Source organism: Ixodes scapularis, unplaced genomic scaffold (genome assembly GCF_016920785.2).
Source record: "Ixodes scapularis isolate PalLabHiFi unplaced genomic scaffold, ASM1692078v2 PGA_scaffold1__304_contigs__length_218370807, whole genome shotgun sequence".
Classification (NCBI taxonomy): Eukaryota; Metazoa; Arthropoda; class Arachnida; order Ixodida; family Ixodidae; genus Ixodes; species Ixodes scapularis.
Window position 1 is genome coordinate 95,850,229 of NW_024609846.1, and position 17,621 is coordinate 95,867,849.

At 45.4% G+C, this 17,621-nt stretch overlaps 1 protein-coding gene across 1 annotated transcript in view; it reads right to left on the reverse strand.

The window, feature by feature from the left end:
- Positions 1 to 15,584, reverse strand: part of LOC8035254 (tachykinin-like peptides receptor 99D) — a 29,976-nt gene extending 14,392 nt beyond the window's left edge. The window contains exons 1-2 of the mRNA XM_042290546.1: positions 15,349 to 15,584; positions 7,884 to 8,034 (exon numbers count right to left, since the gene is read on the reverse strand). Coding sequence (XP_042146480.1) covers positions 7,884 to 8,034; positions 15,349 to 15,560 — 363 coding nt within the window. The 5' untranslated portion in view covers positions 15,561 to 15,584. The remainder of the gene's footprint in view (positions 1 to 7,883; positions 8,035 to 15,348) is intronic.
- Positions 15,585 to 17,621: the final 2,037 nt, after the last annotated feature.

Below are 17,621 nucleotides of genomic sequence, written 5' to 3' on the forward strand. Positions count from 1 at the left end.
TGGGGGAAAAAATATAATAGTATGCAAATAAAAAGTCTTTTTCGTTCTAAATAATTATTTGCCGCAATAAACAAAAAAAAAAAAAAAAAGAAGAGTGGAATAGGAAATGATTTTAGAGCAACCAGCTTTACACATTTAAGATACGGAGTGACAAAAACATATTCATTATAAGGCCACCAATGTTTTTGGTTCATCTTTTGCAGATCTTCAATTGGAAGTACTCGAAGATCAAATTGGTGCACAGCAAACGTACCAATGATGTGATTTGACTCCCGGAAACTCCTGTTTTTGGCCTTTCGCTTTCTCCAAAAAAACGAAGCGTGTGCCATGTTTATATTTACACACCATCCAGCGTAAAATAAAAACCCATCATGAAAAATAGCTTCTCCAGAAACACATAATTTGGCAAGCACCGTAGACACGAGCAAGAGAGAAATAGCTCTATATATATTCCACTTCGTTTGTTTTGGAAATTGACAACACCATTAAAATCGAGCTTCCAAGCCTCCGGGGAAAGTCATTCGTCACCTTCCATCTTCACATCATAAAAGATGTTTTGTTTTTCAATTTAATAGAGGCCAAATGTAAACGGGGGAGTCTCCATAAAATGAATGCGCATAATCGATTCAAATCAACGGGCTTCAAGTTGACCGGTGGTGTAATTTGCGACTGGCCAATCGAATTCTCTAGTCTACATTTCCCGTTCAAAATCTACTCGACTCTGACTCGTCGGGGGCACTCAGCTGACCAGTCACAAGGCCTTCCGTTGGTTGCAGCGTTGCAGGAATTGAGAACTTTCTAACATTTTAAACTGCTCCCATCTCGAAAACTACAACTCAAGGCCAAACGGTCTCTAAAAATTGGTTTACACACGTGTGACTGATTACGACCGGGGAGGTCAAACAAAAAAAAAAAAACGGTTTTCAAGCCCCTTGTGGCTGTTAGCTATCGTCTGCACAGCGGTCGTAACCAGTCACAAGAGTATTAAAACCGGGTTTTAGTCTATCCGGTTGTAACTAGTCACAAGAGTATTAAGACGGGGTTTTAGTCTATTCGGTCAAAACTAGTCACAAGAGTATTAAAACCGGGTTTTAGTCTATCCGGTCGTAACCAGTCACAAGAGTATTAAAACCGGGTTTTAGTCTATCCGGTCGTAAGCAGTCGAAAGTGTGTGAAGCAGCCTTAAGCCTTTGACCATGCGCAAAGCGAAACTCAAGCAAACTTCCCCTCGTCTTTAAAGGGTGTAGCAATTCTCCGCATTATTTGTTGAATTCTACAATGCACTAGGCAAAGGGCGAAGGCTAGGAATCTAGCGAGCCACTTAGAGAGACGGAACAAGGCACCGGACAACATACCGTATTTTGAGGACTCTAGTCCGCGTACTTGACACGTTTAAGAGTTGACATTTTACGTGGTGTGAACATTGTACAGGGCGGGCTATACCGGGTGACATTTTTTATTCAAAGCAGAAAAAAAAGGCGTCTTTCCTGCTACGTAAATGCCGTCTTCACTACATTTTTCTTGAGCTCGGCGGACATTCGAGGAGCGAACAACCGTTGCAGTCTGGTGAGTAACTACGTAAGACTCGTTAATTTAATTTTTAATGAGTGAGAACTTGCTGAGCGTCATCCAAAAGGAGTAAATCAATAATTTTTAGAAATACTTTGAGGTACTACAACGCGTGCCTATAGCGTTGTAGTGCGCTATAGGTACCTTTTGTGCAACAGGTACAAGGCTAGGGCTATGATAGGAGCCGAAAATATTCGCGCGGGCACCTCATCGCACCCACAGCCTTGCTCCTGCTGCGTGAGCGCAACTTTAGCGCACTACTGCGCTCCTCACGCGCTCAACGACTTTCTAAAAATGACTGATTTAGGGTTTTTAAATTACGTTCATGAAATGTCTAAATATAATCATGTTTATTTAAAAAAAAGAGAAAGTTAATTTGCCAATTTTAGTTAAATACTTACCACACTGAGACGGCTGTGCGCCCCCTGTATATACAAGGAGCTCAAGCAACATACAGTGAAGCTGGCATTCACGTAGCAGCAATGACGCCTTTTTTCAAAAATCTGTTTTGAATAAAAAATACGACCGAGTATAGATGTCTTTTACCTCTAGATGCGACGGCTATTGTGAGTGATATTTTACTTCCAGTATGGTTTCTCTATGATAAAAAGCTTATTTGTGCACTAATAAAGCAGACATATTCGGAGGTGTGCTCTTCGTGTAAATCCTTTAAGCGCGGAATGTGGACCACGCGCAGACTGTATGCACCGGATGGGAATTATCTTAGCAAAAACATTTTTTCTTGCTGTGAAAATTCGACCTTTTAGACTGTAGTGAATAGTCTAGGAAAGAAGACGAAGCGGACACGAGAGGTGCGCGAGCTACAGATCTGCATCGACGCCTTGGAACGGCGTAGTTGCTAATTTGTAAATATTGTAAATAAAACGTTACGCAGGGAAAAGTGCCTTTAGATAAAGTTCTACTATTTATTTCATAAACTGGTCCCTATAGGACCATGCACCGGGGACCGGATGAGAACTAAGGAAATATGTTTATTTTTTTTTCAGTCAAAATACCCCTTTCGGACTGTATGCAGCGGGTGCGGACTTTAATGCGGAGACAACGATCCAACCAGCGTTGCGCACACTCCTCCCGTAAAGAGCAGTCACGTGAACACCCCTGTCACGGCTCACAAGAGCCCCTAACTTTCACCCTCCGCCAGGTTATGCGGAAACGAAGAAAAGAGGCTCATAGGGGATTCAGAGGGCGAGGTTCTATACAAGCCCGAGATTGAACACCCACGGCGAAACAATTTAAGGCGCTGACGTTGACCCCATCGACGCGGTGGTCCCGCGGGAAATTTCCAGCCGAGAGCCGCCACCACGGCGGATCTCGGGAAGCTATATACTTAGGAAGGACGGTCACGCCCCAGGTCCGAGAAAGCTGGACTTGCGCGAGCCGGGAACCAGGGCGACAACACCAACAGCTGCTGCTGTTGCTGCGGCTGCTAAACGACTCGGAAATAAGATCACGGGACATTGAGCAAGATGTCGCGAAGACTCGCAGAGGCCGCACTCTAAGTCCAACGCATTCTAGCCGCGTCCAACGGTTCACCGGCAGGGCGTTTGCTGACCGGAGAACATGGAGGGGGGTGCACATGGTCCGTTCGGTAAGCACGAAATTTGTGGAAGATTCAATATTCCGATGCGGGGGTTCCCGCTCTCAATTCAAGGCAGCGAGATTTCGTTTCGAGATTTTCAACCGGGGGCGAAGCCGGAGAGTCACATTGCTCAGACATCGTGCAAAAGACGCGATGTTCGCTCCAGACATGTTGGCGAAGTTGTCCGCGTACACGCGTCAAGTATGTTTGGAGCCTCATGTCTGCGGACAGTTTTTCTTTGTATGATGTATTATCAGTGTGAGCGCGGCTTATATACGTCCATCGAATGGTTTATCTGTATAGAGAATCCTTTCAGATTGGTCCTTCTTATACCGGCTGTTTCTCAAAAGATTGGCCGAACTTTTTTATGCACACGCCATACGCTCCACGAAAGAACAACTGGGGCAGTGCCATAGAGTTATTCGCGAGGTGAGAGCGGGAGGGAGGAGCTTCCATTGTCATAGCCCCAGCGCCCGAGCTTCTTACCTTCGACATTGCTTCGGCGTATGGTGAGACTCGAGCCCGCGGGCGCGCAGCCGAAGCACGGCGGAAGGCACGGAGCGCGTGCTGAAGGCCGGGCCTTCGAAAGACACGCCCTCACGTTTTCACTTTTGTGGGGACTATACTGTGCCCGGGGGAATATTTAGGAAGGTATATATATGTCGTAAAAGCGTTTAAAATAAACTTTTTTTCTCGGTACAAATAAACGTACACTCAGTATTGTTTTATTGTATGGGTTGCTAAAATTGAATCCACTGAAGGAGATGAAATAAAACCCACATTATCCAGATTTTATTTTAATTTCAGAATATTAAAAATATGCCTTAAAGCTCTTTTCTCCTCAACTATCCATAGGCACGCACGCGCACGCACGCGCACACACACACAGAGAAACAAAAGAAATGCACGATTCATTTCAGGTAATCTTTACACTCAACAATTTTATCTTAAAAAGACAATAAGAAAAAAAAGAAACGAAAATTCCTTGCTATGACCTCAACGTGGGCAACACAAAGAAAAGGTGAAGTTCGAAAACGTTTTTAGCTATAGCTGTCACCGTCGAATGGAAAAGTCGAGCAGTTCGTTTCCTGAGGGCCCTAACCATATTACTGAACTTTTCAATTCTTTTTTATTGTTATCACCTTGCGTGAAAAATATTTGTTGACCGGGCTCAAACACAAATCTTCCAAAACAAGAGCGGTGTATTTCCGGACTGTGCGCAAACTAGCTTACTCTGAGAATACACGAGGCTTGCTTGGCTCGAGTCTGCTTTGGCCTCGCGGGCACTCTGGCCATACCCGAACGGAATTAAAAATAAATTGCCCCCCCCCCCCTCTTTTTTTTTTTCTTTCAGGACTGACAAGTTCAACAAAGTAATACCGGAGCAGAACACTCAAAAACGCTCCTTTGCAAGGTTCTTAGTAAGTCGAAGCGTTTCCCGGGAGGAACCATAAGACACCCTCGGGAACTATCTAAAATTAAGCGACAGGCGCCGTGCGCAAGAAAAGACAAGAAAACAGAAGGACCCTTGAGCGGTTTAAAAGGTTGTGTTTCCTAAATTTACATATGTGCTGTACATACGTATAAAATAGATGAAACATCACTTATTCAATCCCATTCATTCTTCTTTATTTATTCATTTATTCACATTATTCGAACAGGGCCGTCATAGGAGAGGAAGAACATAATGTGGCTTACAGTTTCAAGAAACAAATTTGTTTTTGTTTTTTCCAGTGGCATTTAAGTTTGATAAGACCTACACTATTCAAAAAAAGTTTGAAACGAGTTCTAAAGCATTCTACGATACAACATTCTTGAATGTCAAAATCAAACATGGATATCAATTCTTCATGGGGTGCAGTCTGTCACACGGCGACTACAGGGAATGAATATCAAGTCGAGCGTCGCCTAAAAAGGCGCTGCATTTAGTTCAGGCCGAAAAAGAACGACGCGACAAGTTCGTCTAGACGGCCTTTTAGACCCAACAAGTAACTCAACTTAGTGAGCGTGCAGCAGACTCGAGTATAACTCTGAGAACAAAAGCGACAATGCTAGAACGAGAAAACAACAACAAAATTTTCCAGGATGTATAAAATCTACAACGAGCTACGAAATCTACAAAAAAAGAAAAAAAGTGGAATCGTTCTGAGAAGTGCAACGACCAAGAGCGGAACAATGTCGTCTGCAATGGTAGACTCGGACTGTTCCGAGCGTTGAGCAACAAAGCGTTCTCCATTTGCGAAGTTCAAAAGTTTTTGTGTCCCGCAGAGATTAAGAGAAAGAATGGGAGAGAAAGAGAGAGAGAGAGAGAGACATCCCGAGTTTTTACGACCGAGAAAAAGACCTCATTGTTTCCGTCGAGGCCTCTATCAAAACAGCGAGAAGAGAAAGCCGACGAAGGAAACAAAGGCGAAAATGTACTTTACAGACGCTCGCATCAAACAACCAACAAGGCCATCAAAGAATTAAAAAGGAAAAAAATAGGCGCGCCTTTCTGCGATTGTTTTTTCGCGTAACATCGGCGCGACGCAGCATCCGCGCAATGGCAACAGACTACGGAGCTGTTTCACATTTGTGCTTTGGGAGTCGGCCCTATAGTGGGCCTTATCTCGGCGGCAACGTCGGTCGCGGGGTCTCGGCCGACGGACGAGGAAACGGAGCGTTACGCTGTTCTCAGCTTCCTCACTTTCGCTGATTGTGCTGAAACAACGAGCTACCAGCAGCGCCGCTCGCCGTTTTCAACAGACACCGCCCCCCCTTCTTCCCTTTTTGCTTCTGTTGAACGTGCTGAGCGTCTGGTCTGGCGGAAGGCTAGACTGCGCAAGCGCACTGACAAGAGTGAGACCACTTGGATGAAAGAAATTCTCCACAGCCAAACGAACTACGAGCACCGCGGGACGAATCCATATTGCCTTTCACCTTACGATGAACCGCAGGGAACGTTACGAGTCATCCCCAACCAATCCAGTGCTGAATTGCGTCACGTGACTAAGTTTACCGCGCCTCGCAGCATCCCTACTGAAGGCTACGGGACATTCACACGGCATTAGGTTGCCTCCGATAGCTTCTAGCGTCCTTCGTGGTCCATCGAATGATGAAACAGAATGTAGTATGTATGTTTAGTGTTGTATCTACGTCTCCCTGCCTGCTTCGGAGCACTGCGAATTAGGACAGGCGTGGATATCGGCTTCGTCGATTGGCTTCTTTTTGTGGCCGTTCGCAATCTCGAGGGAAGGTACGTCGGCGTGATACGCGATTGTTTGCGGGCGCAGAGCTGCTTTGATGTGGGATGGGTCTCCGAACGATGCGGGCCGACTGTTAGCCGATTTTTTATTTTTTTATTTCTTCCTCTTGTTGGTCTTTGCCAGCCGCTGCGGAGACCCGAATTGTAGGCGATTACGATGTGTTGGCGAAGAAAAAGTTTGGGGAAGTTCATCGAACTAAAGTTTTGTGGGAGAGATTTGTTGCTTCCGGCGGTTGACTTTTAATTCGGCCGATGGCGCCGACTAAAAGAAGGCGTCGAAGCTATTATGTTAGAGGAATTAATTTGCATTCCTCAGCCCGCGTATGGGAATTAAAAGCGTTTGGCGGTAATTACATTAACCCCACGCCGGCTATTCGCCGGCCGAGAGCATCGAAATTCTCGATATCTGAAGATCTCCGGCGCTTAGCCTGACCGGGTAGTTTTCGAGCGTTTGGGAGCAGAAAATGAAGTTTCAAGAGATCGTGCTTTACCAGAACGATATACGTATCGGAAGGTCGGGCTGCTGTGCATTCAAGCGCGGGCTCGGAACGATATCGAGCGTGCAAAAGCAACCCAATAAAACACTATTTTTTTAACGTGCAATTGCGATGTTTAGTTTAGCTTATATTCTGTTGCTTCTTGCGGCGCACACATATGCATACGCAAGAAAACCGTAAAGGTTTGCTGCAAATTCATTTTTTTTGGCCAATATTACAGTTACATTTTTTGTCTAAACTAATACGCATACTCTTTTTAGCGTTCATCAGGATACGAGCACAATAACTTCTGAAAAGATGAATAGAAAGCGGCTTAAATCAAATACTCACACAGGGCTCCTGAGATTATGTAACAATTGCATTTCCAAGCAGAGATAAAAGATTTACACCCTTGAAATTTTAATTAAAAATCACGTATCATTATACATTTACAATTTTCGGAGGACCCCATACGGGCGAAAGCAATTAGGGAGTTTTAGTAGATTGTTCCGCTAACTTCGATATTGATATCCGATACCCCGCCGACGCCTTTGCGTGTGCATCGTGCCGTTATCGGAACGATGTACTCGAACTTTTCATTAGGGAGTTTTAGCAGACCGTGTTTCCCCCTCTGCTAACCCTCCGCAATGAAGAAACCGCCACTGCGCCTGCGTGCCGATGGCCTTGGCTGTTGAGTTCCGGGTAGCAGAGGGGCTTAGCGGAAACACGGTCTACTAAAACTCGCTATTAGCGAGTTTTAGTAGACCGTATTTCCCGCTCCGCTAGGCCCCTCCGCTACCCGGAACTCTACAGCCATGGCCATCGGTGCGCAGGCGCAGTGGCGGTTTCTTCGTAGTGGAGGGCTAGCGGAGAGGAAACACGGTCTACTAAAACTCTCTATTATCTTACGACAATCAAGGAAGCCCGGCAGTCTGGGGTGAGGTCCTTCGGAGAAGTAGAGCGGAGCGCGAGGCGCGGGGGAGGAATTACTCACCTTCCTCTTGGACTTGATGGCCTCTATCTGCTTGGCGGTGCACTCGCCGATGCTCTGGCTTCCCCAAAGCTCGCGTCCCACGCGGAAGTAGGTGAACGCCATCGACGTCACCGGAATCATGTACGCCACGATCAGGATCACCACGTTGTACCTGCAACGGGACGTCGTCGACACAATGGAAACGGGCACTTCGCAAGGCGGAACCTATACAGTAACCGGCCGGTTGCAGGGTTGTTGTTGCACATAACCGGACTGATTAAGGGGGCGGTGCAGCGATTTTTGTACTTTTGGTAAATACCGCTTATGCATATTCCTTGACATTCATAACCCATAAAAGATTCGTAAGTTTTTTTTTCTTCCTTTTTTTTTCTTCACTTAATGGGAGATGAGGAAAGAAATATAGGAAAACAAGTAGCGTTAACTGCCTCAACTGGTAACCAGAACAAGCGGCCACGTGATCCGGAGCCGATTGTATGCCGCCAATGTTTCTGATAGCCACGCGCTGGGGTTGGCAGCAGGAGGTACGCGTTACTCACAAAGATTGGGCGATTTCCGGCGTAGCAACGATTGGGCACAACCACTATCCGAATGCGTGTCGAGGCATCGAATGTCAGAAGCCCAACTCGAATGCTCGCACCGCGCTTGGTGCCCTAATTTGAACACTTGGCGAAAAAGTCGGCGCGAAATCTGGCGGCAATGATTGGCCGGCGCCAAGGTCAACTGTGGCATTGGCCAATCACTGCCGCCGGATTTTTCACTGATTCGTCTTCGCTAAGTGTCCAGATTAGGGACCCTGGTGTCCACTGTATGAACCGGACTTAAATAACGCCACCGCAGGGATCGCAAATATTGATGAATAAATCCTCAGGATCGCGTTGTTGACAGCGACAACGATGCGATCCCCGAAACTCCGTCATCAAGGTTCGTGGAGGAGAGACGGAAAGAAAACGTTCGCTTTTATTCTTGCAATTACGCGGCGACAAAGAAGCTTCTTGGTCGGTGGTGTTGCGTGCAAGCATACTTTGGTCGCACTAGTGCCAGTAAGCTTTTGTAAAATGAGAGACGTTCCTACCTAATATCGTTGCACAGCCGCTTTAAATATAAGCGGTGTCTGGAAGAAAAAAGAACCGTGTTTTTTTTGTTTTTTTTTTTTTTTGCCGAAAATACATTACGCCTTTTCGTGCGCTCAGCCTCTGCCCAATTGTAGCGTTAGTGGTTGGGGCCAGGGGTCCTAGACTCGTCAAGTACAAAATTGGAGCCGAAGTTTACAAATCGCGCCGATCGGACGTCGGTGGCAAAAGCGCGAAGTCATCGTCGAGAGAGCCCAATCGGCGAGCTCTGCTAACTTCGGCCCCAACTTTGTGCTTGACAGTCTAAAAACCAAACAATCATAAAAAAAAAAAAAAAAAAAAAAAATGTTGGTGTCTAAGTTTACGGAGATTGCCGATGGTCACGCGCAGCGGTGACTCCACGCTTTAGCTGCTGAAATACATTCGGTGAGCTCCAGCGAACTTACGGCTACACTTTCGTGTTTGACGGCTTCATAGAGCCCTTGGCGTCGAAGTTTCAAAACTTACAGTTGTGTAGTTTAAAAAAAAGTTATTACCGATTTACGGAAATGACTAACCGAAATTGGAGCGCGTTTCCGGCAGCGTTCGCCCAGCGTATTGTAAGCGTTACCAAAAACAACAACAACGACAAAATACGCTACTCGTCACTTACAAATAAAAGGAACGCGTTACCCACCTACGTTACCTAATAAAAAGGAAATGCGTTACCGTTAAAAAGTAACGCACGTTACTTTTGCGTTACTTTTTATTTATCTATGAATTAACACGTTTTACTCTTTGGCGTTACAGGTATGTATAAGCCCCAAATTTCAAGAAACATTATTTCCGCTCAAGAACGAAACATGATTACCTTATCTTTTCTGCGGTTCCGCCCAAATACTCACAAAAAAATCAGATAAATAAACGCAAAAAACGCAAACATTCACATAACTTGTCGCCTAAAAACACACAAAAAAATTAAAGCTTAAATTTTTTTTTTACGTTTGGAAAAGAATATGTAACGTGTAACGTAACTACGTTACGCATTACTCAAAATAAGGAACGTAAGTACGTCCCACCTCACTGTTTTGAAAACGTAACGAGTACGTTACAACGTTACCAAAAAAAGTAACACGTTACCGCTAACGCCATTACTTAAAACACGTTACGGGGAGCACCACGTTCGCCAATCATTTTCGCGTATTTGCGGGCTTCGTTGGTGGCCGTTTCCTCATTGAAGATGTTCGAAAATCGCTTATAAGTTTCGAACTAGGCGACGACAGGCTCTCAAACTTTGCCAGCTGGTGCCAACACCGCTATCGCCAGATTTGGGCAGAGAGTAAGCGCACGGCGATGCGCAGTTTATTGTTGCCGTGTAGAAAACACGTTGTGCTTCACGTGGCAGATGAATTAAAATAAATAAAAAAAAGTGTGTGCACCTGTCTTTACGAAGAAAAAGAAAAAAATGGGAAGTTACTAAGTAACGAATCGATGTGGGTGTCACTCTATCATCCGACTGTTCTTGGAACGCTCCTGTTGATGACGTGATCGTGAAAGCTGGCAGGGCGCTCAATTTTATTCAAAGTAATTGGAAATGCTCACAACCTGATTTGAAGAAATCCGCGTATTTAGCATGTGTCAGACAAATGTTTTAATATGCCTGTGCCGTCTGGGACCCTTCGCAAAAACTTTGATCGATAAATCGGAAAGAATTCAAAAGAGATATGTTAGGTTTGTCCTGGATCGGTATGGGCGGGGGGAGAGCTGAACTAAAATGAAAAAAAAGGAAAAGAAAGGAAAAAGGATCGAATTGGGAACTACTTTCCTCCCGACGAAAAAAGTTGAGATTGAATTTTTTTTTTATTTTTTTTTTATATAATAATAAGACCGGTATTAACAAAGAAATATATTTAAAACACCCACATTATATTTCTAGGCGGACTGATTACGTGCTCAAAATCCGAGAGTACCGCGCCAAGACAAACACGTATGCGAATTTTTTTTTTTTTGTTAAAACCGTTGCAGAGTAGAATAGGTTGACTGAAGACCAAGCGTGTTCTACAAATGAAGATATGTTTTTTCGTTTTTTTTCAAGATTGTAATTTCCTTGCAAAAACGCCTTCGGGCGATGCGGGGTAATCTTTGAATAAAGAATAAAGAAATAGATCATACAAAATACATTCTGCATACAGATTCGAATGCGAGTCACCGCGAGATCCGTGCTTCAAATGCCGCATGGGAATGAGTTCAAGGAGAAACTAGGCCCGCGGCATTCGAACCACGGATATTGCGATGAGTCGTGTTGGCAGACTGTCTTTTCTACCATGTATGAGCAGTGGGACCCCGGCTTAAGTTGCCTAAAAGCACACCAATGCATTGTCTCGTATATGCATAAAACCTTACTGCAGTAAGTCAGACTTATGGCCTACTCATAGAAGCACTCTTACCACGTCGTTAGACCAACATCTCCTAAATCACGGTCGTCCACACTTACATAGATGGCATAGATGTAACCACGATGCTAGTTTCTGATGAGCTCAACTTAGATCTCTCTCATCAGTTAAATCGCTAGCTGTAGTCTGTAGATAGCACGGGCGAAGAAAAAAAAGGTTGCAACCTAGAAAATTTGCCTATCAGGAGAGACGGCGACCGTTTTAGAACCTTCCAGAATCAGTTGGCAATTTGATGTTCGAGTTCTTCATGAATATCCCGGATGTTGTTAACTTCCTCTTACAACTCGGCTCCTCTATGCCATGGGCGTTATGGTGTAAAGAAAGATAATGGAATTCCTTTCTCGAGTTATTGCAGAAGGGAACCAGAAAGTTACGACGGGAGGAAGTAGTATGGGCTAAAGCAAGTGCACGTAGTTCATCGAACGGTAATAATTTTTCCTGTTCTTGGCTCTCAGAGATATTTTCTGCGCTCGCTCGAGGTTTTCCTGAAGTCCCGAAGACAATTTAATCTAACTTTATTACGTCGCCCGTGTTTTCTTTTACGATTAAGAAAGTTACTGAGCCTTTGATGCTCTGTTGCGAAAAAGAGAATAAGCTACGGAACATATGCGTTATTGAGCTTGCGCTGCGAAGTTTCAATTGTGGCAAAATGGCTGGCGAAACCAAGCAACTTTGGTCTGGCGCTAAACCAGGGGCTCAGCTTTTATAGCCTGGGGCGTAAACCGGCTCTTCCGTAATTGAGACTCGGGGGTGGTGATGGCACCCCGTGGGACGGATGTGGCGTGAGACAACCGCTGAAACTCGTAGTGGACCCGTTGATCCCGGTTTAAGGCGATTGCCGTCGCGGCAAAACGTGGGCTTAACGAAAGTCTAGGTGGGTGTCAATCCATTGGATTAATGTCTACGTCCAGTAATAGTCGTATACTTATAGCAAGGTCTAGTCAGGATGATGTTAAACTGATACTGACGTTTCCTAAATCAGCGTCCCACAACAACAACAAAAAAAAAAAGAAGAAAAAGAAAGAGGAATTACAATTTTTGTAAATGGATAGAAATAGCAGAGAAAAGACAAGCGTGCTGGGGACCTTTAACTATTGAGGAAAGGACTCAGGAGACACTGAGGAATGAAGAAAGTGGACAACAGATACAAACATTTGAAACTCAAATGCAACGTTTCGGAAGAACATACCTTTCTCTAAAGTGCATAGTTTCCGTTTCTTTAGTTTAAGATTTTCGCAATGTAGGTGTCTGCTTGTATACCAACCTCCCCCGTCGATTGGTAGTTGAGTTGCTGTTTGTGCTAAACTTTTCGAGGGAAACGTCTGGTTGAAAGAGGATTATGCTTAGATTTGAAAGTTACGTGGTGGCTACTAACGGCGCTAGAAACAAATCCACGGAAATAACGATGAAAAACGGAGCTGCGTGTTGCCTCCCAATCGTGAAGAATGCATTTTTTTTCTTTTTGTTATTTTTGAAATAACAGTTTAGAAAACAAAATTACGTGTTTTGAAAGGTGTAACACGCGCACGCTATCTGCTCTCGTTTTGACAGCACCACGTACCATGGCCGTTAAATAAACTCTTACTGATCTGTAAACGTCGGCATTTTCCACCCAACAAAGTGTCACTGACCCCTCCCCCCCCTTTTTTTTTCCGTAGGAGTAAGACAATGTGAAAAAAAGCTAAAAAATATATCAGAAACATAGAAACATTGATATATATCAGGGGTGGCCAAACCGCGGCTCGCGAGCCGCATGCGGCTCTTTGCTGGTCTAAATCCGGCTCGCGGATTCCTCGTAAAGTGAACCCCCCCCCCCCCCCCTCCCCCCATCCCCCTCTGCCCCTTTCCGCGTTTCCCCTAGAATGAAGGAAAGGATTTCAGAATAAAGAACAGCTTACGGTTTGGCAGCCTTGTATCCCCATACGTACAGTCGAACCGTTTTTCAGTCGTATATTTCCACAGATCGAGCTTCGTTCAATGTTCGAGGGGGTTTGCAGGACCCTAGGGGGAAGGGCACCAAGGACAGGGACTCTCAAACCATGTATGCACTTTGGCTTGGGGTCGAGGCAATGTTCTGCCACAAGTCCTTTGTCACTCGCCGGTGATACTTGTCCTCTTTAGATAACGGATAACGGATGTTCCCTCCATATCGTTTCTTCTTGAAGGTCGCGGAAGCCCGGGTTGAACTCATACATAGTTTCCACTAGTCACCGATGTTATGTTGAAGTTTATAAAAGACCGGGAACATGCTCTGTGCTCACTGTTATTTTTACCGGCTTACAGTTGTCGCCCGCAAGCGGCTTTCTTATGCTTTCAAAGGCGTAAGGGGGGGGGGGGGGGGGGGGTACGCGACACTTAGAAGTTTTGTGGTTTTGCTTACGGCTCTTCGGCCGGGTCAGCCTGGCCATTCCTGATATATATTATTAAAGAAGATGTAGCGCTCTTGCGTTTCAATTTTTTCGAAGCAATATGACCCCTACAGGCCTCAGGTAGAGAGGAGCTTTCAATCGTCCCTTTCTTCCGACGAGTCCGCGGGGTGTTCTAATATAGATGCCTCCAGCAACTTTCTCCGTGGTGGCTTCTACGAAGCCACGTTTATTTGTTAGATTCTCAGATCAAATCATTTTGGCTGACCCCTAACGACGGCAACATGCCTGTGGTGCTTCATTTAGTTGGGATAAAAGCGAAGGGACATAAAGGACAAAGACAGGACAAAACGTTATCTTCGTCCTTTAATTATGTCGCCTTCTTTGTATCTCTGTTACTTATAGCAGCACGCTCCAATTCGTCGAATTCAATTTGTCCTTAGGAACGGCTCTCCCATAACGCGACGAAAAGGTCTCAGTCTCCAGACCAGTTAATCTTAGGGCCGTGCATATTGGAACTACTTTGGATGTACTGCGCGATGGAAGCTCTCTTGGACTAAAAATAAGTCAAATCAACCTCGTATTTGCGTCCCCGAATCGTGAGAAATCTCATATATTGCGATGCAAACCTATAGCTGTAAGAAGCAAAGGCAAGTTTAATTTGAACGCATCTGTAATACGAGAAATAGTTTTGCAATATACGTCTGATTTTCCGCGCGTTCAAATTCGATTCTATGGGCAATTTTCCACCATCCGGCGACACAGCTCGTATCTTCCGCAGTGCTTAAGGAAGCGGATATTGCGTGGCGCTGGGGGCGGTTCACACATTTGCGCTTGCCTGCGACCGAGTTCTTTTGATAAATTACGACGAGACAAAGCATTGGCACGCTGGTGCTATCTATGAAATAAACCCGAAAGCGCATTTCACAAGAACGAAGGTTTTACGGTATTTGCGACATAAAATGTAGGCGCTATTTAAAAGAAATGGTCGGGTTTATTCCCAAATGTTTCTGAAGCAAAAAAAAAAGAAAAGAATGATGCGCGAAAGAAAAACCTATATATACCAAACGGCCAAGTGTTCCGGCCCAATAGATGCCGCCAGTGCGTTCTCTCGGCGTAAGAGATCATAAGAAGTTTTATGATAAGGCCCGTTCACACTCTTGCGACCAAGTACGACTGAGAGAGACGAGATCTCTTAAAACTTCTTAAATGTTTTTAGAATGACGGAACACTCTCGCATTGTGGCGCCATCTATGCGGTGACCCTGGAACTGCATTTCACAAGAGCGAAGGTTTTGCGGGATTTCCGAGGTCAAATGTGCGTAATACCAATAAAAAGGCTCGCTTATAACATTGACAAAAGTTTTTCGAGCCAAGAAAGAAAGGATAATGCGCGAGAAATAAAAAAATATGCCGGACCGCCGAGTTTACACTGCTTCCCAATAGATGGCGCCACTGTGTTCTCCGGTTTAAGAAGTTTTAAGGAACCCAGGTTTAAGAGGTCGCAAGAGTGTGAACGGGCCTATACTCGGTTGTGAGAAACAGTCGCAAGTGTGTGATGTAGCCTTTTCAAGTAAGGAAGTCCAAGCGACCCGTACAGGTATTCGTCGTGACTCTCGGTGACGTCGCCGTCGGGCCAGAAGATGTAGCAGATGACGCGGGAGTCGCCGTTGCCGAACACCTCGGCCTTGGTGGTCGAGTACAGGATGTTGGGCAGCGAGAGCAGGCTGCTCGCAACCCAGATCCAGATGGCGATGTTCAGCGTTGTCGCCCGGGACATGCGAGGCCGCAGCGGACGCATGATGGCCATGTACCTGGGAAGAGAAGGTGCGCACACGCTTCATTAGATGGCCCTAAAAAGTAATCGTGTTAATTGCTTGTTTAGACAGCGGAGAGTTAGTTAGTCTTAGTGGGCCTCTGGCGTCGCGATTGTTGACAAAAATTTAGTCAGTGCGGTGCAATCACTAGATTGGGATCTTTTGACGTGCTTCGCGCACTAGTGATACGTGGCCGCAAGCCGGTACGATGATCATCCGAATCAAGGCGGGCTGGGGAGGGAATTGAATCCGGGATTCTTGGGTCTTTGCAGTGCGAGCTTTCGCTCCCTGTGCTCCAAGCTGTAGTACGTCAACGCATTCGGCCACCGATGGGCCCATCAGCGGGCTTGCGGGCAAACCTGATGGCTTGATTTGACGCTTTTAATGAACCGCTCATGAAATAGGTAGAGTCAGGATGTCAACACTATACAGCAGACCAAATAATTGACGGCAGTTTGATGATTTAGACCCACGTTACGCATAAAAAAAAAAAAGTGTGCGGGAGGGTTATAAAAACACGCCTTTCGTGTAAAGCTCGTCAAATTATGAGGCGCTGGAGAAAACCAGCCTTCTGTGTTAAATCCTTATTTTGAACTCATTTTGCTCGCGTTCTTCCCATTAAAAAGCATGCGGTAAGCGCTTCAGCAGGTACCTCGTCTCGCTGCGCCACAGTGTTCTTCCGCAGCAAAAAGGCCATCTGCTTTAATCGCCGTCACCATGGCAACGAACGCCGAATGACCTTTTCGGACGGCGTGTGTGTCACTAGGGCGCGTGTTAAACCCCCCCCCCCCCCCCCCCCCTCTCCCCCGGCCTGCGTTAACGCCGCTTCGCAACGACAGTCTGTGGCTGCACAATACAAAACTATTAAACTTTGGCTTGGAGATGGCGTTCGGAAAATTGGCTTTTGATACTATGGTGACGGCGATGAATGCAGACGGCCTTTATGATGCGGAAGAACGCTGCGGCGTAGCGATACGAGGTGCGTGCTGAGGCCCTTTCCTCATACTTTTTCAATGGGCGGAAAGCGAACAAAAATAGTTCGAAATAAGGACACAGCGCAGAAGGCTGGCTTTCTCCAGCGCCTCATAATTTGACAAGCCTTACACGAAAAGCATGTTTTTAAACCGGAGTCTGGAGAAAGTTTTTTTTTTTTTGTTTTTTTTTTTGTAACAACATGGGTCTAAAAAATAATGTGGGTGATTTCAGAAAAAAGCATGTACCGTGCGTTGCGCACGGTACATGCTTTATTAAAAGAAAGGTTGTGAAGTGATGTGCCTCCGACTTCGAACTGTACGTACCACTTTCTGCCGTTTCAATTGCTTGGTGCATGGCTCAAGAAAGGCTAGATATAATATTTCAAGCAGCCATGATGTGTTCACAAATTAAACGCTTAGTGACTGACTGCTGGGGATACCTTCAGAGGCAAGAGCCACGCCATTCGGGCACGAAGAAATGCCTACGAATTTTATTAACGATGCATTTTATTTTAATTTCAAGATTACAAAAAAACAATAACAACAAAGGATTGATTTTTTTATTTATTGCACCGTTTACATCACAAGTAGTTTGGCTGAAAGAATAAGCACCTAATAAGGTAAAAAAATCTCGGGCATTCAATGTACATGTTTCATGCAGGCTGCTATGATGACGAGACACATCATCGACGAACATCTCTAATTATACTCCTACCAGTGTGATGAGTGCAACCGCTGAATTGAACATGTGTGCCTTTCGGCGATCGCGGTAATCCCCGGCACGCATACAATTTGCTCCAATCCTGGATTACTTCAACTGTCGTACTAGGAAATCAATACCATCCCAGAGCAACCTTCCGGCGGACGTGATAGTGTCCTCGTCGAGTTCACCGCTTTTTTTTTTTTTTTGCAAATCCGTGCCACGCAAACGTGTGTACACACGTGCCGTGCGATGGGACGAAACACATCATCCTTCGGACTGGTTCGATGCTCGCAGCATCCGTGTGCACCACTAATGAAACGCCGAGGGGATTGGCACGCTTTCAATTCGGCGCTTGGAAGCCATGGTGAACTCCAAAA